The 18,388-nt window shown below is 39.2% G+C and overlaps 1 protein-coding gene across 1 annotated transcript in view; it reads right to left on the bottom strand.

Moving 5' to 3' along the window:
* LOC134287891 (uncharacterized) overlaps positions 1-17,063 on the bottom strand; it is a 38,074-nt gene extending 21,011 nt beyond the window's left edge. The window contains exon 1 of the mRNA XM_062851071.1: positions 16,572-17,063. Within this exon, the coding sequence (XP_062707055.1) occupies positions 16,572-16,769 (198 nt within the window). The 5' untranslated portion in view covers positions 16,770-17,063. The remainder of the gene's footprint in view (positions 1-16,571) is intronic.
* Positions 17,064-18,388: the final 1,325 nt, after the last annotated feature.

Below are 18,388 nucleotides of genomic sequence, written 5' to 3'. Positions count from 1 at the left end.
ATTAATAGAAAATTTATCTTTTTCTTCTTAGGCGATACTCTGACACATTTCCATAGGATATGATCATCTCAAATTGATCGAATGATTACTAATAGAACTGAACTTGTGCTTCGTTTTAATCAAATTGATGCTCCATTCATGTCGAACCACGATTTACTATTTGCATCTTTAGACGTGGATGTTTTACGGTCTAATCAACCAACAACTTTTAGAGACTACAGAAACTTTAATCTCTCCGCCGTTATACCTGTATTCAACATCAACTGGGATGATTTTTATCTAATAAATATTCCTGATTTTTCGCTTCCATTTTTCAATGAACACGTAAGAAGTATGTACGATTCTACTACACCTGTGAAAAACTACACAAGGAAACAAAAATGTAATCTTTGGTTTGATGTTCAGGACTTAGACCTGTGCGCCGACTTTATTTTGCTCGGCGGCGGCGTGAGGGCCATTTTTGGCCGGCGGCGGCGGCGTCATCGGCGTCACGCCGGTGGCAGCTTTCGGCGGCGGCGGCGGCGGCGTGAATCGGCGTGACCAAAATTTGACCGTAATGTCAACATTGGCGAAACAAAGAAGTTGTCTCTACGCTGTAGAATTTGTAGTTCAGTCTTTGCTTTTTCATGATCATTTATGACAGGAATTATTATTATGCCAATACACAGGATGAAGTATTTGACCAAAAAGAAACCAATGCTCTAACATCTTATTTGTTTCATTAGTGTCAAACAGATGTTTTTTTTTTTGAGTTCATTTGACAAATATTTGACCCTGTGTAATTATTACGCGTTGCAAGAAAAATTTTGATTCCTTGAAAATTCAAACCCATCCGTAGGAATATTTTCCTGGACAACGATCATAGGTAGCTATGCACAATGGGTGTTGTTTTGCGTTTTGACAGAATCGAATCTGCATGGAATATGGATTGATTTTCAACACAACTTGAAAGTTCATGAGAAATGCCGAGTTTGTCACTGATTGGGAGCTATTGGGAGTACACGGCCATGAGGTTGAAAAATTGGTGTTTGGGTCGCGGGTTTACATTATGTGTATATTGATTTAGGAGAGAAGAGTGCTACGAGGAGGGTGTCTCTTACATTATCTATTGTAAATACAACTCAGGTCAGGTAATTCTGTTATGAATCTCTGGTCGTACTCCTGCAGTCGTGTTGTCTTGTCTGCATTTTCGAATGTGCATTCATGCTAAAACATGCCATCATCCGTCGAACAAGTAGAGAAATAAATGAAGCCCGTATCTAACACGTTATCCGGCATGGTCTTTTTCGGGAATCACACATCACACAAATCTGGGAACTACGTATTTAACTAGGGGGAGTTCATCCGCATGGGTCACCAGGGCATTGACGGCGAAATCTGCTTGTCTCCTTAAAAAAACCGACACCAAAAATTCACACACAGATGTTTTGTTATCAGATTCAATAGTGACAGTCAAATTCCAATATACGTAAATCAAGGCATACTGGGTACGTTTTCTTCTACGCGGGGGTAGCCCTCTGCGCATTAATACCGCACCAGAATCCAATTTTTTAAATTTCCGCATAATATACATTTACGTTTGAATGAACACCTTTTTTTATTCCTGTTCGGGTCTATCACTGTGGCCAGTAATAAGACCTATTGCTGTTGGGAATCGACTGTAATCTTGATTCTATAGATTAACGGCTACGCAGTCTTAGGGATGGTGCCATCCCCGTGTCGAAACGTCGGGTGAATAATAAAACTCGATTTTTGAACCCTAAGACTGCGTAGCCGTTAATCTATAGAATAAGACCTATCGTGAAATTACCCGTATCCGTATTAGTGCATGTTGCATTACTCCATTGCAAATTACGGGCAAAAATATAGATTTTGCTACAGTTTTCGTTTTGTTTTCTTAGAAACTTCAGAAGCTATCACATTTGATAATAAGGTCGCACTATTTTCAAGGAATCCTCGAATGATTTCCAAAAGAATTCCATGAGAAGCCTTAAAGAATCTCCTGGAAGAATCCATGAAGAATCTGCTGGAACAACCCCTGCAAGAACTGCTGTATGAAACCCTGCTGTATGAAACTTCTGCTGAAATCACTGATATGTAGTTCAATAATCTCTCTTAGAGAGATCACAGGAAAAAAAACTTATGAAGAATTCCCGAAGTAATTCCTAGAGGATTCCCCAGAAGAATTAGAACAGGAATCCCCGGAGGAATTTCAGAAGGAATCCCCAATGGAATTTTAGGAGTTATCCTGGAAGGAGTTCCAGGAGGAATGCTCGTAGGAATTCCATGAGGAAGCCCTGAAAGAATTCCAGAAGAAATTCCCGCAGAATTTGCATAAGGAAATCCCGAAAGAATTCCAGCGGTAATCCCCAAAGAAATCCCTACAGGAATTCCCAAAGGATTTCCAGAAAGAATCCTCGGAAGTGTTCCAATGCGAATTTCAAAGTGAATTCGAAAAAGAATCCCTTAAAGATTTCTAAGAGGAATCAACGAAAAATATCCAAGAGGAATCTCTGAAGGAATTCCAGGAGAAATCCCTGAGGGATTTCTAGGAGGAATTGCCGAAAGAATTCCAAGAGGAAACCTCGAAGGAATTCTAGGAGAAATCTCCGAAGAAATTTGAAGTGAAACCCCAAAAGGAATTCTAGGAGAAAACCTCAAAGGAATTTCAGGAGAAATCTCTGGGAAAAAATCAGGAGGAATACTCGTTAAAGTCCAGGAGGAATCCCTGAAAAAGTGCAGGAGGAATCCCCGGAGAAATTTTAGGAGGAATCCTCGAAGGAAATTCAGGAGAAATCCTCCAAGAAATTCCAGAAGGAATGCCAGGAGAAATCCCCAAACGAAGTCCAAGAGGTATACCCGACAGAATTCCAGAAGAAATTCCTGCAGGAATCCCAGGGGGAACCCCCTTAAGGAATACCGGGAGGAATCTCCGAAGGAATTCCAAGCGGAATCCTCGAAGAAGTTTCAAGAGGAAACTCCGAAGAAAGTACAGGAGGAATCCCTGAAGAAATCCCCAAAAGAACTCTGTGAAGAATTCCCGCAGGAATTCAAAGAGAAAATCCATAAGGAATACCTGCGCGTATCTCAAAGGAGTTCAAGCATTGATGTACATCAAAGAAATTTCAGCAAAAATCCTTAAAATAATTTCAGTGGGAATTTCAAGGAGGATTCAAGAAATAATCCCCAAAGAATTGTGAGGACGAACCAACGAAATATACCCAAAAGGAATCTCTTTTTTTTTTTTTTTTTTCGTAGTGATTACGGCGGTAGCACACTGTGCTTATGTTCTAACACCGCACCCTTTCCCTACGTTTGCTTCTATGAGCCTCTATTTTTGTTTCAACACACAGAAGTACGTAGGCATATCGTGGCCCAAGTCGACACTGTTTTGGCCTGCGTTGAACAAAAATAGTTATAATAAAAGTTTCCCTTTTTTTCTTTTTGTCAATTGGTTTTTTGTAGTATGGTCCATGTATTTAGTTAGGTTCTTGTCAATTTGTCAGTTATTCGAAGTAGATTCCCAAGGTAATAGTCAATTAAGTCATTCTGATCTGTTCTATCATACCAGTTTTAGTCATTGCTTTATTGAAGTATAGTTTTATTGGAAATATGCTGAATGTCGTTATTAAAAAGAGACGTATGGAACTGTGTCCTGGTAGTTGTTGCGTCATGCACATACGTCATGTCTTAATAATGCCTAGGAGATTAACAAAAACACGTGTGTTCGGTCAGTAGAAAGTCAAGGAAAATAGGTTTCTTTATTGTCAGTTGTTATGTAAGCCTCGCTTGAAGCACTTCCCGTGAGAACCCTGTCATCTGTACACCAACTAATCCGTATCTTCGTACTCAGCTAAATACCGTACTGTCAACCGTCGAAAAGCCTACGGGTAAATATTTAAAAAAATGAATAATAATGCTGTCTAGCGCATTGTTTTCTATTGGCCACTATTTTAGTCTAGTCCCAACTGCAAGCTATTTTCCAATCTTAGCATCAATTGTCTTCTAGATACTTCTAGATAGATTCATCGAATCAGTCGAACCCGTATGTTAAAATATAGTAGATTCTTTGTCAAATTGTTTTCTTGATTTCTACTTCTCTGTGTTCATCTCTTGTGTCCTTAAATTGTCATCGGTGAAAAACCCACAAAAACATGTAACTGAACTCCTGATATTTTTCTGTTGGTGTCATAACACTATCTAAGAGAAGAACAAAAATACGCAAAGTTGGTCAGTTGATTGTAATAAAACAAAAATTGCTTGTCAACTATTATGTATTCATCCCCCTACAAATACTATGAAAAATATTCAAATTCGTTCTATCCTATCGGTCCTACCTCGATAAACCATGTCATTTTCTCATGCGTGGCCTAGAAATGTCAACCTAGTCATACAAAAGTAACGTTTTTCAGTTAATAAAAAGCAGTCAGCTTTTGTCCAAAATGTCACGTCGAACGCTTTGATGTCAACAATGCGTTTAAATGTTCGCACGTTAGCTTCGAATCTATCAGCACAATTAAGTGCTGCAAATCTCCTTCCCACTATCAATTCGTCGGTTGATTTTAATTGCATTATTTAAAGAAAATATGACCAACTAACATGGTAAAAAATCGAAAAAGCGACTACGACATTAATGAATTACTAATCAAAATCAACCGAGAAACGTGGGAAATACAGCCCAAACAACATTTTAAAGTCAGCTGGCTGTTAAAGGTTCCAAAACCTGTCACAAATCCTATAATACTTTTATTAGGATTTGTAACGATCATCAAAACCTTCTCAAATCCAACCGACTTGGAACTGTTGCTTGGGAATAGACTCTACTGAGCCCTGGCGGTTCCTCCGTGTTTATCGAGCATGTCTGATGCATATGATCAGCCATACTCCATCTGCAGCAGCCGGTTCGTGATGAACCGTTGGAGGCGCATTAAAGTGTTAAAAAGGTGATATGTTTCACTAAAGAACACTACATTACAATAATCACAATGAAACTCCTTCACTTTAATACCGTCAACCCCTGCGAACTTGGCCAGGGAAATATACCCAAAAGGAATCTCTGAATAAATTCCGGGAGAAATTTCTAAAAAATCTAAAAGGACCGAAGCAATTCCAAGATAAATCCCCGAAAAAAATCCAGAGGAACTCAGAAAGGAGGAATCCCCGAAGGAATTCTAAGAGGACTCACCGAAGAAAACCCCGAAGAAATTCTAGGAGGAATGCCATGACGAATATCCGAAGAACTTGGAAGTGAAAGCTCCAAGAGGAAACTCTGAAGAAATTACAGGAGGAATCCCAGAAGCAACTCTAGGAGGAATCTCTGAAGAAATTCTAGGAGGAATATCCGAAGGAATTCAAGGAAGAATTCTAGGAGAAATCTCCGAAGGAATTCTTGAAATAATCTCCGAAGGAACTCCAGGAGAAATCCCCGGAGGAAATCAAGGAGGAATCCCTGAAAAAAGGCCAGGAGGAACTCTAGGAGGAATCTCTGGAGGAATTCTAGGAGGAATCCCCGAAGGATTTTAAACCGAAATCCTCGTTGGATTTCCAAGAGGAATCCCCATAGGAACTCCAGGAGTAATTTCTGCAGAAATTCCCGAAGGAATCCCGAAGGAACTTTAGAAGGAATCTCCAAATTAATTCCAGGAGGAATCCCGAATGAATTTTAGAATAAATTATCGAAGGAATTCCAGGAGGAATGCTGGAGGAATTCCTTGAGGAAATCCAGGAAGAATTTCCAAAGGAGTTCTAAGAGAAATCATCAAAGAAATTGCAGGAGGAAACCCTGGAGAAATTCCAGGGGAACTCCACGACGGAGTATCAAATTAAAACTATGAAGGAATTTCTGTGGAATCCATAATGTATGTCTAGGACAAATCCTCGAAGGAATTCCAGAAGAAATCTCCAAAGGAATTTCAGGAAGATTTCCTGAAGGAACTCTAGGAGAGACCCCCGAAGAAATTGTACGAGAAATCCCCGGAAGAATTCCAAGAAGGAGGTTTAAGTTGTATCTTCGAAGGAATTCCAGGAGGAATCCCCAAAGGCAGTCCAGGAGAAATCCACGAATTCCAAGAGGAATCTTCGAAATAATTCCAGGAGGAATTTCCGAATGATTTATTTGAAGAATCTCCAAATAAATTCCAGGAGGAATTCCCGTAGGAATTTCAGGAGGAATGCTCGGAGGTACTCCATGAGGAACCCCTGAAGTAAGTCCAAGAGGAATCCCCGAAGAAATCACAGGGCAAATTGCTGCAGGAATGCCAGGGGGAATCCCCGAAAGAATTCCGGTAGCAATCTCCGAAGGATTTCCAGGTGGAATTCTTGAAGGATTTTCAGCGGAATCTCCCGAGAGAATCTTTCTGGGTAGAGGGATCCCTGCAGGATTTGTAGGAGGAATTCCCGAAAGATTGTCAGGAGGGGTCCCCGAAAGAATTCCTGGAAGAATTCCAGAAGGAAATGCTTGAGGAATTCTCGTAGAAGCTCCATGAGAGATTCCTAAATAATATCCTGGAGATGCCTGAATATATTCCTAAGGAAATTCTCGAAGGAACTTTAACAAGATTCCCTGAAAGAACTGCTGTAAGAAATCTCTGATATAACTCCTGGTGCATTCGTAAGTCATCCTGGAAAATCTCAGAAAGAACCCCAAGAGCGATCCCTTGAAGAACTCATGGATGAATTCCTAAATGAACTTCTCGAGGAGTCCCCTAAGGTTATCCTGAAGGATTCTGAAGGAACTTCTGAAGGAATCCCTAAAGAAATTCAGGAGGAACCTCTGGAGAAACATCTTCATGAATCCCGGAAACTCCTGGAGGAATCTATGAAGGAACTCTTGGACTTATTTCTGTAAAGAACTCTTGTATGAATGTCTAAAAGAACTTAATAAAATAGCTGTATTCGAATTTTGTCAAGAGTAGATTTCGAATGTCAAGACTAGATAAGCCATTTAAAAGTCAAATTCTATCGCAGTCAAATCCAAAAATCGTTAACTGCTGTTCGACAGAACAACACTGGACGAAAAGTCAGCAATATTTGAGTTCCTGAGGAAGGTACCAAATGTAACCGAAACGTCGGACAAGATATAATAATAGCTGTGTTTGAAATTTATCAAGACTGGAAAAGGCATTACAAAGTAAAATTCCTAAAGGAACTTCAAAAGGAATCCCTGCAGGAACTCCTACACTAATGTCTAGGACATTCTTCCTGAAAGAACTTCTAACGGAACTCTTGATGGATCTCCAGGAGGCATCTATGAATCCTCCTGAAAAAATGTCTGAAGGGACTTCTGAAAGAATACCCGAGCGAACTTCTGTTGAAATAGCTTGAAGTACCTCTAATAGAATTCCTAATGAACACCTGGAGGCTTTCCTGAATCCTCCTGGAATTGTTGAGGAGATCCCTGAAGGAACTCCTCAAGAGGTCACCGAAGGAACTCCTGGATCATTCCTTGAAAGAACTACTATGCTGCATGAGTCCTTGAAAATGCTCATGAATTAATCTATGGAGGAACTTCTGTAGGAATATCTGAAGGAACTCCTAGATAAATCCCTAAAAGAACTCCTGATAGAATTTCTGAAAGTTTTCCATGAGGCATACCGAGAGGAATCCCTGAAGGAATTTCAGAAGGGATTGTTGAAAAAAAAATCCAGGAAAGATATCCTGAAGGAACCCTTGATGGAACTCCTGGAGTGATTTCTGAAGAACACAGAACGCCAGGAGAAACCCGTTGTTAGAATTCTAGAGGAATTCCTGAGAGATCTCCTAGAGGAATCTCTAAAGAAACTCCTGGACTAATTTCTGGAGAAATTCCTGTATGTATTCCTGAAGGAATTTCCGAAGAAATCCCTGGAGAAACTCTCTGACTGAGGTCCTTCAGAGATTATTGGATCCGCCGATGAATCTCGGATGCATTTCTAGGAGGAATCCCTGAAACCTCCTGAAAAAAAAACTAATCGTACTCCTGTCGAGATGTTCCTGAGAGATCTTCTGAAAAAAAAAGCATGTTCAAACTCCTAGAGGCATCCCTAAATCACTGAAGGAACCACTGGAGATATCTTTGAAGAAACTTCTGAAGAGATCTCTAAAGGAACTTCTGAAGAATTCTTTGATTGGATTATTAGAGAAATCTTCGAAAGAGTTTTAGTATTTTATCTTAACTTAATGTAAACAAAATTTTGTGCGTGCACTGATCACCGGCGTGAAAAATGAAAATCGGCGGCGTGGCAAACATCGGCGTATGGCGCGCCGCCGATATCACGGTCGGCGGCGGCGTGGCGCGACGGCGCACAGGTCTAGTTCAGGTATCCAGAGCAATAGTCGATCGTGATCTTGCATTTCGAAAATGGAAAATTACAGGAAATAATGACGATTTTGAAAATTTCAAAAGACTGCGAAATAGTACTAGTCAATTATTACATATGCCAAAACACGTTACTTGAACGCAAAAATCGGCACCAATATTTCAAAAGGGCGTAACTGCTTTTTGAAATAGTGCCTTCTCTCAAAGCTGTGGATCGTATGTTCAATCTTTTGGACAATCTATAAGCACTAAAAGAAAGCTAAAATCCCCCTCTTTCTGCTAGTGGGGATGAATTTCATGGGAAATATGAAATACGATCCACAGCTTCAAAAGAAGGTACTGTTTTGAAATGCAGTTACGCCCTTTTGAAATGTAGGTGCCGAAATGTCTAATTCTAGTACAGTTAAAGATTTATGGAAGAACTTAATAACATTGAATATATCAAAAAAGAACGGTTGCGTTTCTTTGAACTGTGGCTCTGATGACATCAACAAACATTTCGTTCAGAATTTTAGTTCAACTGTACAAACTTATTTTTCGGAATATAATCAATCATGCTTTACATCTTTCCGGTTTAGTCAGGTTCAAGATTTTCATATAGTGAATGTAATCAACGATGTTAAGTCTAATGCGGTTGGTCTTGATGATATACCTATTAATTTATAAAAATGATACGCCCCCTAATTCTGAAGACTTTGAAACATATTTAAAAAAAATATTTTTGAAAGTGGTATCTTCCTAAAGTGTGTAAGTATTCCAAAATAATACCCATCAAGAAAAAGTCCATGGATAACTCACTTGAAAATCTTAGACCAATAAGTATTTTAAGTGCAATTTCCAAAGTCTTTGAAAGATTGATAAAAACTAAAATTACTAGTTATCTGTCTGAAAACAGTCTTCTATCACAGTTCCAATAAGGATATCGCAAAGGACACAGCATAATAAAGGTATGCGATGATATTGGTATTGTCCTAGATAAGGGAGGATCTGTAATACTTTTGCTAAGCGACGCCATTTCGCATTTTAATTTATGTAAGAAACTTGAGAATTACTTCGATTTTTCATGTGATGTAGTTCAACATATACGTTCATACCTTTCTGATAGAAGCCAAACTGTTTTCGTGAATGACTGTTTTTCCGAATATCGTCCAATATTATCCGGAGTTCCACAGGGATCTGTGTTAGGGCCTTTGCTATTTTCAATTTATATAAACGATCTACCACTGGAGCTTAACGAATGCCAAATCCATGTATTTGCACATGACGTTTAAATTTATATTCATGTATCTTGTATGACACCAGAGGTTGCTGCAAATTTGATCAACGAGAATTTATCAAATAGGGAATCGCGCCACTTGGGCGGTGGCTTCTATATTCGTCTGTTTTCCATTATAACTTAGTCAAATTTGAACCAATTGACACACCTTTTAGAATGTGGTGAGATAGGTATAGTATCTACCCGTGTACAAAATTTCAAGTCAATTGGTTCAAAATTGACTGAGTTATAGTGGAAAACAGACAAATATAGAAGCCACCGCCCAAGTGGCGCGATACCCTATTTCATCATGGGCGTCAGAAAATTCGTTAAAGTTGAATGCTCGAAAAACTCAAGCCTGTTGTATCACACGCTCGAATCAAAACTACGAGAAACCTGATTTAAGCTTGAATGATATTCCAATTGTATACTCAGAGACAGTGGTTAGTTTTTTAAACTATTCGTAACTTCGAATGGGATAGTTTTTTTTAACAATGTGGGAAGATATATTCGGTTTTACGGTATACTGCTGATTTCTTACGACAAGATACAAAGCTGAAGTTATTAAGGAGTCTGCTCTATCCGCATTTACTATTCTGCGATTTTGTGATCACACAGTCATATCTTTACATTATGAATAAACTCAGAGTAGCTCTTCATTGCTGTGTATGATTTGTATACAATGTAAATATTTAGATATTCTCCTGTTTCTCATCTGCACAAATCATTGATTGGTTGTACATTCTGTAATAAGTATCGGACTTATTAAGAAAACACCCGAACTTCCTACGAAGTATTTTATTTCGATCCGCTGTACACGCTTCCTTGGTCACAACTGCCTAACTACACAAACTGAACATTCTAGAATGAACTAACAGTTCTTTTACAAGTGTTGCCAGATTTGATAAAACTGAAACCTATTACACATTCAACAACTTTCTTTTAAGATTTGTGTTTCTTTTACATTCATTAATATTCAAAAAATGTCCCCACTATCTGTATAGCATACTGTGTCAAATTTTCTATGCCGCGAACTACGACTGCACACTACGCAAGGTCTCTACTGTCGTCGGACGCATAATTTTTTTTTTTTATTTGTATTAACGAGACTTTTAGCCCGAGGCTAGTTCATCTCGGGACTTACGCTTTACTTTCCTTCCGAAGGAAGAACTCACATTTTGCGAGTTTATCGGGAGTGGGATTCGATCCCAGGTCCTCGGCGTGATAGTCAAGTGTTCTAACCATCACACCAGATCCGTTCCACGAGACGAATAAATGTCACATGTTACATTTTGACATTTTTGAGGTTTTTATGTCAAATTTCATATTTAGATACCGTGGGGTGCCCTAATTTCGCGCGGGTCCAAATTTCGCTCACTGATGATATTTAGATATCATAATCATTAAACTAATTGTGCAATTGTCCAAATTTCACTTTGGCTTCACTATCTAAAGTGAAATTTGGACAATTCAACAACTAGTTCTATGTTAATGATCTCTAAATTTTATCAGTGAGCGAAATTTGGACCCGCGCGAAATTAGGGCACCCCACGGTACGTATTTTTGAAATATTTTGTCAACATAAATAATTACCGTTAATTAATATAACCTATTTTCTATTAGCTTTTACCTGCTTTTTACAGAACTTGGCTAAAAATCTAAGGCAAAAGGTTATTAAATCAATTAACTATTGATGTCATCGGTCGAAAGTTTGGGGTCACTTTCGTAAAACATACAAAAGAATTTAGTTGATATCTTTGTCATATTATCGTCGCAGCACCAAATCGAAGTCGCGACTCGCGCGACATGCGAAGGTACAGATGCGAAGTAAAATTGCGCTTTTTGTTGGCATTGCGCATCATTCAGTTAATTAAGAGCTACAATTTGCGCACCTCCGAATCGAGTTGCGACAAATAAAAGTGGGTAAAAACTCTACTTTCGCACCCCAGGTCACTTCGAATTTCAACCAAAAGCATAATATTTCAATCAATTTCAACTCTTCTTGGATACCAGAATTACCATTTTATCTCAAGATTCTTGGATTCAGGCAAGTTTATCGTATGATACAAAAACAATTTAAAAATATAATTGTTGCAAACATATCACTAATACGTGACTTATTCGACGTAGGATATTAATATCATTTTATATTTTAGAATATCAAAGAAAGAAACAAGTAAGTAGGTGTCCAAAACTGACCATCCTTTCCCATCCGTCAACGAGCAGGCGTATGGACGTGGCCAACACAGCTCTCGATCATTGGAGGATTGCGTCAATCTTGTATTTGCTTTGATTCGGACGGGAAGGAAGCAACCCTCATAACAGCGGTCTAGGACTGTATCACCTACAAATTCGTGCGACCCGCTTAATGCTAATGCCAATGCTAACATGAACAGTTTCACGCCAAATCACAGAAGAACTTTCGGAAGAAATTCCAGCAGTAATTTCCCGGCAAGGAACAACACATAGGAGAAATTCTGAAAGTATTGCCAGTAGGAATCACAGGAAAGTTCTCTAATAAATCGCAGAAGACTATCAAGGAACACTTCGAAAGGTATTCAGATATTTAAAATTCTCTAAAAAATCAATTTAAAATCACAAAAGCAATTCAAGAAGGAAAGTCGGATAGCATTTTTAGAAGAATTTCTGAAGGTAAATTTCAAATCAAAAGCGAACAAGTCTCTGTAAAAACTTCCAATCTAGCGAAGAGTTGCTCAAAGGTAGCTTCCAGAACTCACTGACATCCATTGAAATGTCATAGATGTTTATGAAACCACCCGGACCAAAAGCAAGCACAAAACGCTTTCAATGATCGACAAAATAAAGATTACCGATGTTTTGCATTTGTTTCGAAGTAATTGTACATATTTATTTTTTTTTTGAAGAAATATGAAATAGAAATTTATTTCGATTATCAGTAAAGTTAAAGAAACCAAAAACTCATTAGCTCGCCCCTCGGAATTACAGATTGGTTGTCATTTTCAGTTTGACATTGAATTATGACATCCAGGTACTTTTTAGTTGGCTGACAGCTCAACTAACGGGGCCCCAACTAAAAAGTCACCCAACTATTAAGCCCCCAACCAGCGAGTCATGACTGTACCGAATTTTCATAGTAATTTCAAAATTTCCAATAAGTAGGTACAGGATTTTAATCGGAATCTCAGAACCAACATTAGTCATCTCTGGAGCTAGCTACTTAAATGCCACTGGAAGTTAGGAAAGGAAAGAAGGTATCTGTTGCGAATAGTTCCTATACGTTGGTTAGGGTCTTGTAGAACTGGCAACCCTGAAGCAAGAGCGATAGAGCTCGATAGAGCAGTTGTCTATTGGAGATTTCGTATAAAGAACAGTGCGTTTTAGTTCGTGGAAGCAGAACAACGATGAATTGTGCACTGTTGTATGGGCGATTTGTGCGTAAATTAATACTACAACGTAATATAGTTTATATTGTAATAAGTTACTTGTTGCGATAGGTCGATGGAGTTCTTCCAGCAGATATCAAATTACTCCCGATTCCGTGATAATCAGCTTAAAGGTAAAACATGTAATATATTTAGATATGTTTACAGTTAGGAATGATATACGTTGCACTTACAATTCAGTCTCCGACCTGCTTCTGACCTTAATCGCAACAAATTGGTGTATTTTAGGCTTACTCCTACAAATTAGCATATGAGTATAATTCAATTAATGTTAGACAAGATAATAATTCACCATAAATTACAAACTAGAAACTTACAAACGATCTCCTCACTTAACACTGCCTACATCACCTCGAAAACATTTGTTATTGTTTTTTATCTGTTTTGTCTTTCCTAGATGTGCATTGAACCGTTGAAACGTTCGTGTTAGTTTTGCATAGGGATGGTTGGGGCTGTTGTGGCTAACATTACTGTAAACTAATTTGTGGTCTAATAAATTTGCAGTTTTTGAAGCTGCTTGAAATAGGAGCTGCTCTCAAAATGGTATTCTAGTTCCGAAAGTACCACACGCCTCAACAGTATCAGTGTACTAACTCAAAGATCGCAGGAAAAAGATTTTGTCCGAATAGTTCATTTACATATGCTGGTCGAGCTTGCAAAATGTTCAAAGGTGACATGGGAATCACCGTGGCTCTGATCATTTGCTATGTAATCCCACCCACCACGCAGGTATACAACGGTCATCTTTACGTTGGTTTGAAATGGCAGCTAGTGCTGCTGAAGCTTTGCGCCGGATAATTATTCTCTGTCAGCAATAATTGGTGCCGAACCGATCATCAGAGTGTAATAAATATATCATAGCTTGTGTAAAACTATGAAATAACGGGTGTACTTTCTAGAACCTGTTGGACGTTATGATCTCTAAACACTTCCGGTCGACATGTTCCGGATGTTGTTCGATCAATCTTCATGAACCAGAGTATAGAACGAAGTTTTACCGTGCGGTGTCGTGTTTATAGTGACGTGCTCTAGATGTTCAGTAGACACGATTCTTAAACCATCATTTACGACCATTTTTATCTAAATACTAGTTGTCCCGGCAAGTACCTTACTGCCTACCTATTGCGTTTGTTTGACATACAGCTCTAAAGAGAAGTCCCCCGCTAATTCATTTGTATGGAACGTTCCCTTTTCAGAGATGGGAGGGGTCTCAGACAGACAGACAGACGTTTATCATTAGTTGTGTTAACCCGTTGACGCCCAAGGTGTCTTACAATTTAAATCATTAAATAAATTTATTATCAATCGTCAAGTTTCAGTATAAAAACATGCTTTTACAGAAAAAAAGTCTATGGTGTACTACACTATTGGCGAAGTTCCAAAAAAAATGTTTTAATGTAGGACCTCAGCATCTAATAATTATCTCAAGTACAGTTTAACACAACTTTTATAATATCGTATGGATACAAAACAACTCTAAACGAATACAAGTGATGATAACTACTCAAAAAATATTAGAAAAAGGACTGACAGATTACATTACGGCTTACTACACAAGAAATGTCTCTCTCGTAAAAAAATATTTTTTTTTTTTTTCTTGCGGGATCATGAATTCATGGAGAAAACATTTAATGAACATCGGGAGCAATACGTGAACGAATCTTAAGGGAAATTGTTCAAGAAAATTTGGGAAGAATCCATGAATAAATTGTTGAAGAAATCTCTAAAACAATCAAAGAGAAATCCCTGGAGTAATCCTTAAACGAATCACAATATCTGGAATGCCGAAGGATGTCGCGGGAAAAATCAATGCAGGAATCCTGGTGGAATCCTTGAAAGAATCTCTAAAAGAATCTCTCGGGAGGAATACTCAAAGGAAACCTCGGCAAGCATCACCGAAAGAATCCTGAAAACTGAAAAGTCTCAATGGAGGAATCCTGGCAGCCAAACAACACACATGTCATAGAAGAGTCACAAGCAACGCAGCTTTTGGTTGCACAGACTATGTCACTATGATTTACTTCTAACAAATAAGCACTTACTTGCTAGAAGTAAGTCACACTGACTTCTGCGCAATCGAAACCTGCCTTGTCGTGACTATTTCCGCGAGAAATCCTAGAAGGAAACCCCAGCAGAAAACCTAGGAAGAATTCTGAAGGAATCTTAGCATAAATCCCGTAAAGAATCTCAAAAGGAGTTCCTTTGAATATCCTGGAGAAATCCTTGAACAAAACAGCAAAGGATCTTTGAGAGAATCCTGGAGGAATCCCTGACGTAATCATTGGAAGAATGGCTGGAGGAATCCCAAGAATTCATATAGGAAGCAAGGAAGAAATTTGTGAAGGAGCCCCGAAAATATTTTTTTTATTATAGTGAAAAGAATCCCAAAGGAATTCCTGTAGAAATTTGTACAGGAATCTCTGAAAGAATCATAAGAAGAATCATGGGAGAAGTCCCTAACGAATACTGGGATAAACTTCGAAGAAAGGAAGAACAAATGAAAGAATCACGGGAGGAATTTTTGAAGGAATCCCTGAAAGGATCCAGGGGAGAAATCCCTGAGAGCAAATGAATTTCGGTAGGAATACCGGAAAGAATGCCGGAAGGAATCCCGGGTGAAATCGATGAGGCAATATGTATCAGAATGGATCCCGAATGAAATCTCTGAAGGAGTCTCGAGAGAAATCTCTAAAGGAAACCTGGGAAAAATCAATGAAGCAATCCCGTGAGAACTCAATGAAGGGATCCTGGGAGGAATTTTGGAAGTAATCCCCATATAATGATGGAGGAATCATCTGTGTAAACATCCTGGAAGAAATCTCGGGAGAAATCCCTAAAAATCCGAAAAGGAATTCCTGATGGAACGCCGAAAAATATCCCGGAAAATTTCTCAGGAATCTCAGGAATTTCTAATGGAATACCAGGACGAGTTCTTAGAGGAATCCATGAAAGAATCCTAGGAAAAATCCCTATGGAAAACCCGGGAAAGATCAATGAAGGAGTCCTAGAAAGAATCCCCAAAAGAATCTCGGGAGAAATCCTTGCACCAATCCCGGGAAAATGCCTGACGAAATTCCTGAAAGAATCTCTGGAGAAATCAATGAAGAAATTCATGATGAAGCTTCTGAAGGAATCCTTGACGGAAACTCTGGAGTAATCCCGGCAGAAATCTCGGGTTAAATCGATGAAGGAATCCCTGGGAGAATCCCGAAAGGAATCTGAGAAGGAATCCCAGGAGAAATCTGTGAAAAAATCTCGGGATCAACCCCTTAGGAGGAATTCCAGGATAAATCCTGAGACATGTCTACAAGACGAAACCTTGTAGGGAATTGTCTAAGCCTGAGAAATTGTTGAATATGTTCATAGAAAAATCCCTTCGAAAGACTTTGTACATATTTAGATCGAGATCAACAGCTGTTGCAAAGATTGTCGGAATAGTTGCTAGACGAATGATTAGTATCAGAACCTCGATTTTTTTTCTAGATAGTGTTTCGAGTGATTCTTGGAAGGATCACAGCTAAAATATTCGGCAAATCCAGAAATTTCAAATTTTCGAATAGGAATACCTTCTCTGGCCCCAACCCATCCAACCTACCTCTTGGTCCTGCGTAGCGCAGAGTCCCGTCAACTCGCCGATCTTCTCCCGCGCCTCGTGCAGATCCCGCACCGGATTGCTCTGGCCATCGTCGTCCTGCTGTTCTTCCACTATTCCCTCGGCCAGCACCTCCTGGGCAAAGCTGGTAATCTGACCTTTGACTTTGTTCAAACTATCGTTCAACTTGAGCCACGACATTTTCACACTGCTTCCGATATCCCGATATCGTCACTTTTCACTTGTTGGAACTTTAAAAAATCACCACCACCACGGTACCGGACATCACTCGGACGCGAACTCGGAATTACACGCCAATTAACCGGAATATTTCACCGAAAAAAACACGAATATTTTTCACGCAAATTCCCGTATCCGACACGTAAATCAAAACAACAACATCATATCGGTTGGTTTTGACGTTTCTCCGATGATTCGCTGTTTTTTGCACAATGCTGTCAGTTGAGAGGGAGGTTCGTGAAACTGACAGCATGTACACTGTTAATTTGGGTCATACCCAGTTTCGAGCAGTTTTAATCTTTTCGAAAAATCAAATGTGCTCGATTCACTACCCTCGATAAGCGAGAAAACCTTCAGGCGGGGTCAGGGGGTGAGAAACTCGGCACACTTCATTTTGTGCCAAATGTGCCGGTGATGTGCCGAACGTGCCGAAGTGTGCCAGCGTGCTGGCAGTTATGCTGTCAGTTGATTAATTGCTTTTTGTGTATCTGGCAACCTTTCACTTGTTTTGTTTTGATCCTGATTCTTGCAACTTTATTGGAATCAAAAACCGATTCAAAAGCAATCTCCTGATTATGCTGCGATCTTGCTGGTATTTGAAAGCATGTTTTTGGCTAAAATTTACTCCATCGAGACCGAATAAATGTATCAGTTTATCAGTACCGTAGGAAACCTCCACTAGCTGCGCCAAGGGATGCGCTTGTTTCAGTAAAATCATGAAGACAGGGGGAAGACTTGATCTTGATGCTGCTGCTGCTAAGAAATCCAGCGCTTTGGGTCCTCATCCTGGTCCTCATTCTTGTTACGCCTCCCATTAGACACAGCTGGAAAGAAAACTGCAGCTTTCATGGCAGCTTTCGAGCTTCAAAAACATTCGATACCAGTTGCATTTTTTTCCAAAGTATTGAGAAAAATTGTTTTCGTTATTTTCTTCTTCATTTTCTTTCTCCTCCAGAAAAAAAAAACATAAAAAAGTGTTGCCAGTTTGATGACAGCCAGCGTCATTAATGTGCCGGCAAATGTGCCAAAAGTGTGCCGGTGAGTGTGCCGGGCACTTTGTGCCGAGTTTCCCACCCCCTGGGCGGGGTTTTTAAATTTTGTAAGATTTTTTTTTTATACGAAAGATTACCTTTTTCTGAACCACTATGATTTCATTTCAGATTTTTAGAACTTTATTTTGGTATTTAAAATCAATTTCAATGATATTGCTGACTGCACCCCAAATTGGACTGACACAATAGTGTGCACACACCTTCAAAGTGTGATTGCAGCGCAGGGCCACGCCGGATCGAGTTGAGGTCTTCGGTGCACTTATTCCTTGTAAATGGAGAAATAAGTGCACCGAAGACGTCGAGACGATCCGAGGTAATTGTGCACTTTTATCACACTTTTAAGGTGTGCCAATAAAAATGTGATAGTCCAATTTGGGATGTAGTCTGCAATATTTTTTGAAATCACCTTTTGACAGCTGGGCAACTGCTTGACAGCTCCACGCAGTACAAAATGCGACGAGGGATGATTCAACAAATCGCTCCCATACAAACTTTAAATTGAATTTTTAATAGGTTCCTGGGCACCAA

The sequence above is a fragment of the Aedes albopictus genome, chromosome 1 (genome assembly GCF_035046485.1).
Source record: "Aedes albopictus strain Foshan chromosome 1, AalbF5, whole genome shotgun sequence".
In the NCBI taxonomy this organism is placed as follows: domain Eukaryota; kingdom Metazoa; phylum Arthropoda; class Insecta; order Diptera; family Culicidae; genus Aedes; species Aedes albopictus.
Note: the sequence above shows the minus strand (reverse complement) of the source record. Positions and strands in the feature narration are given on the sequence as shown.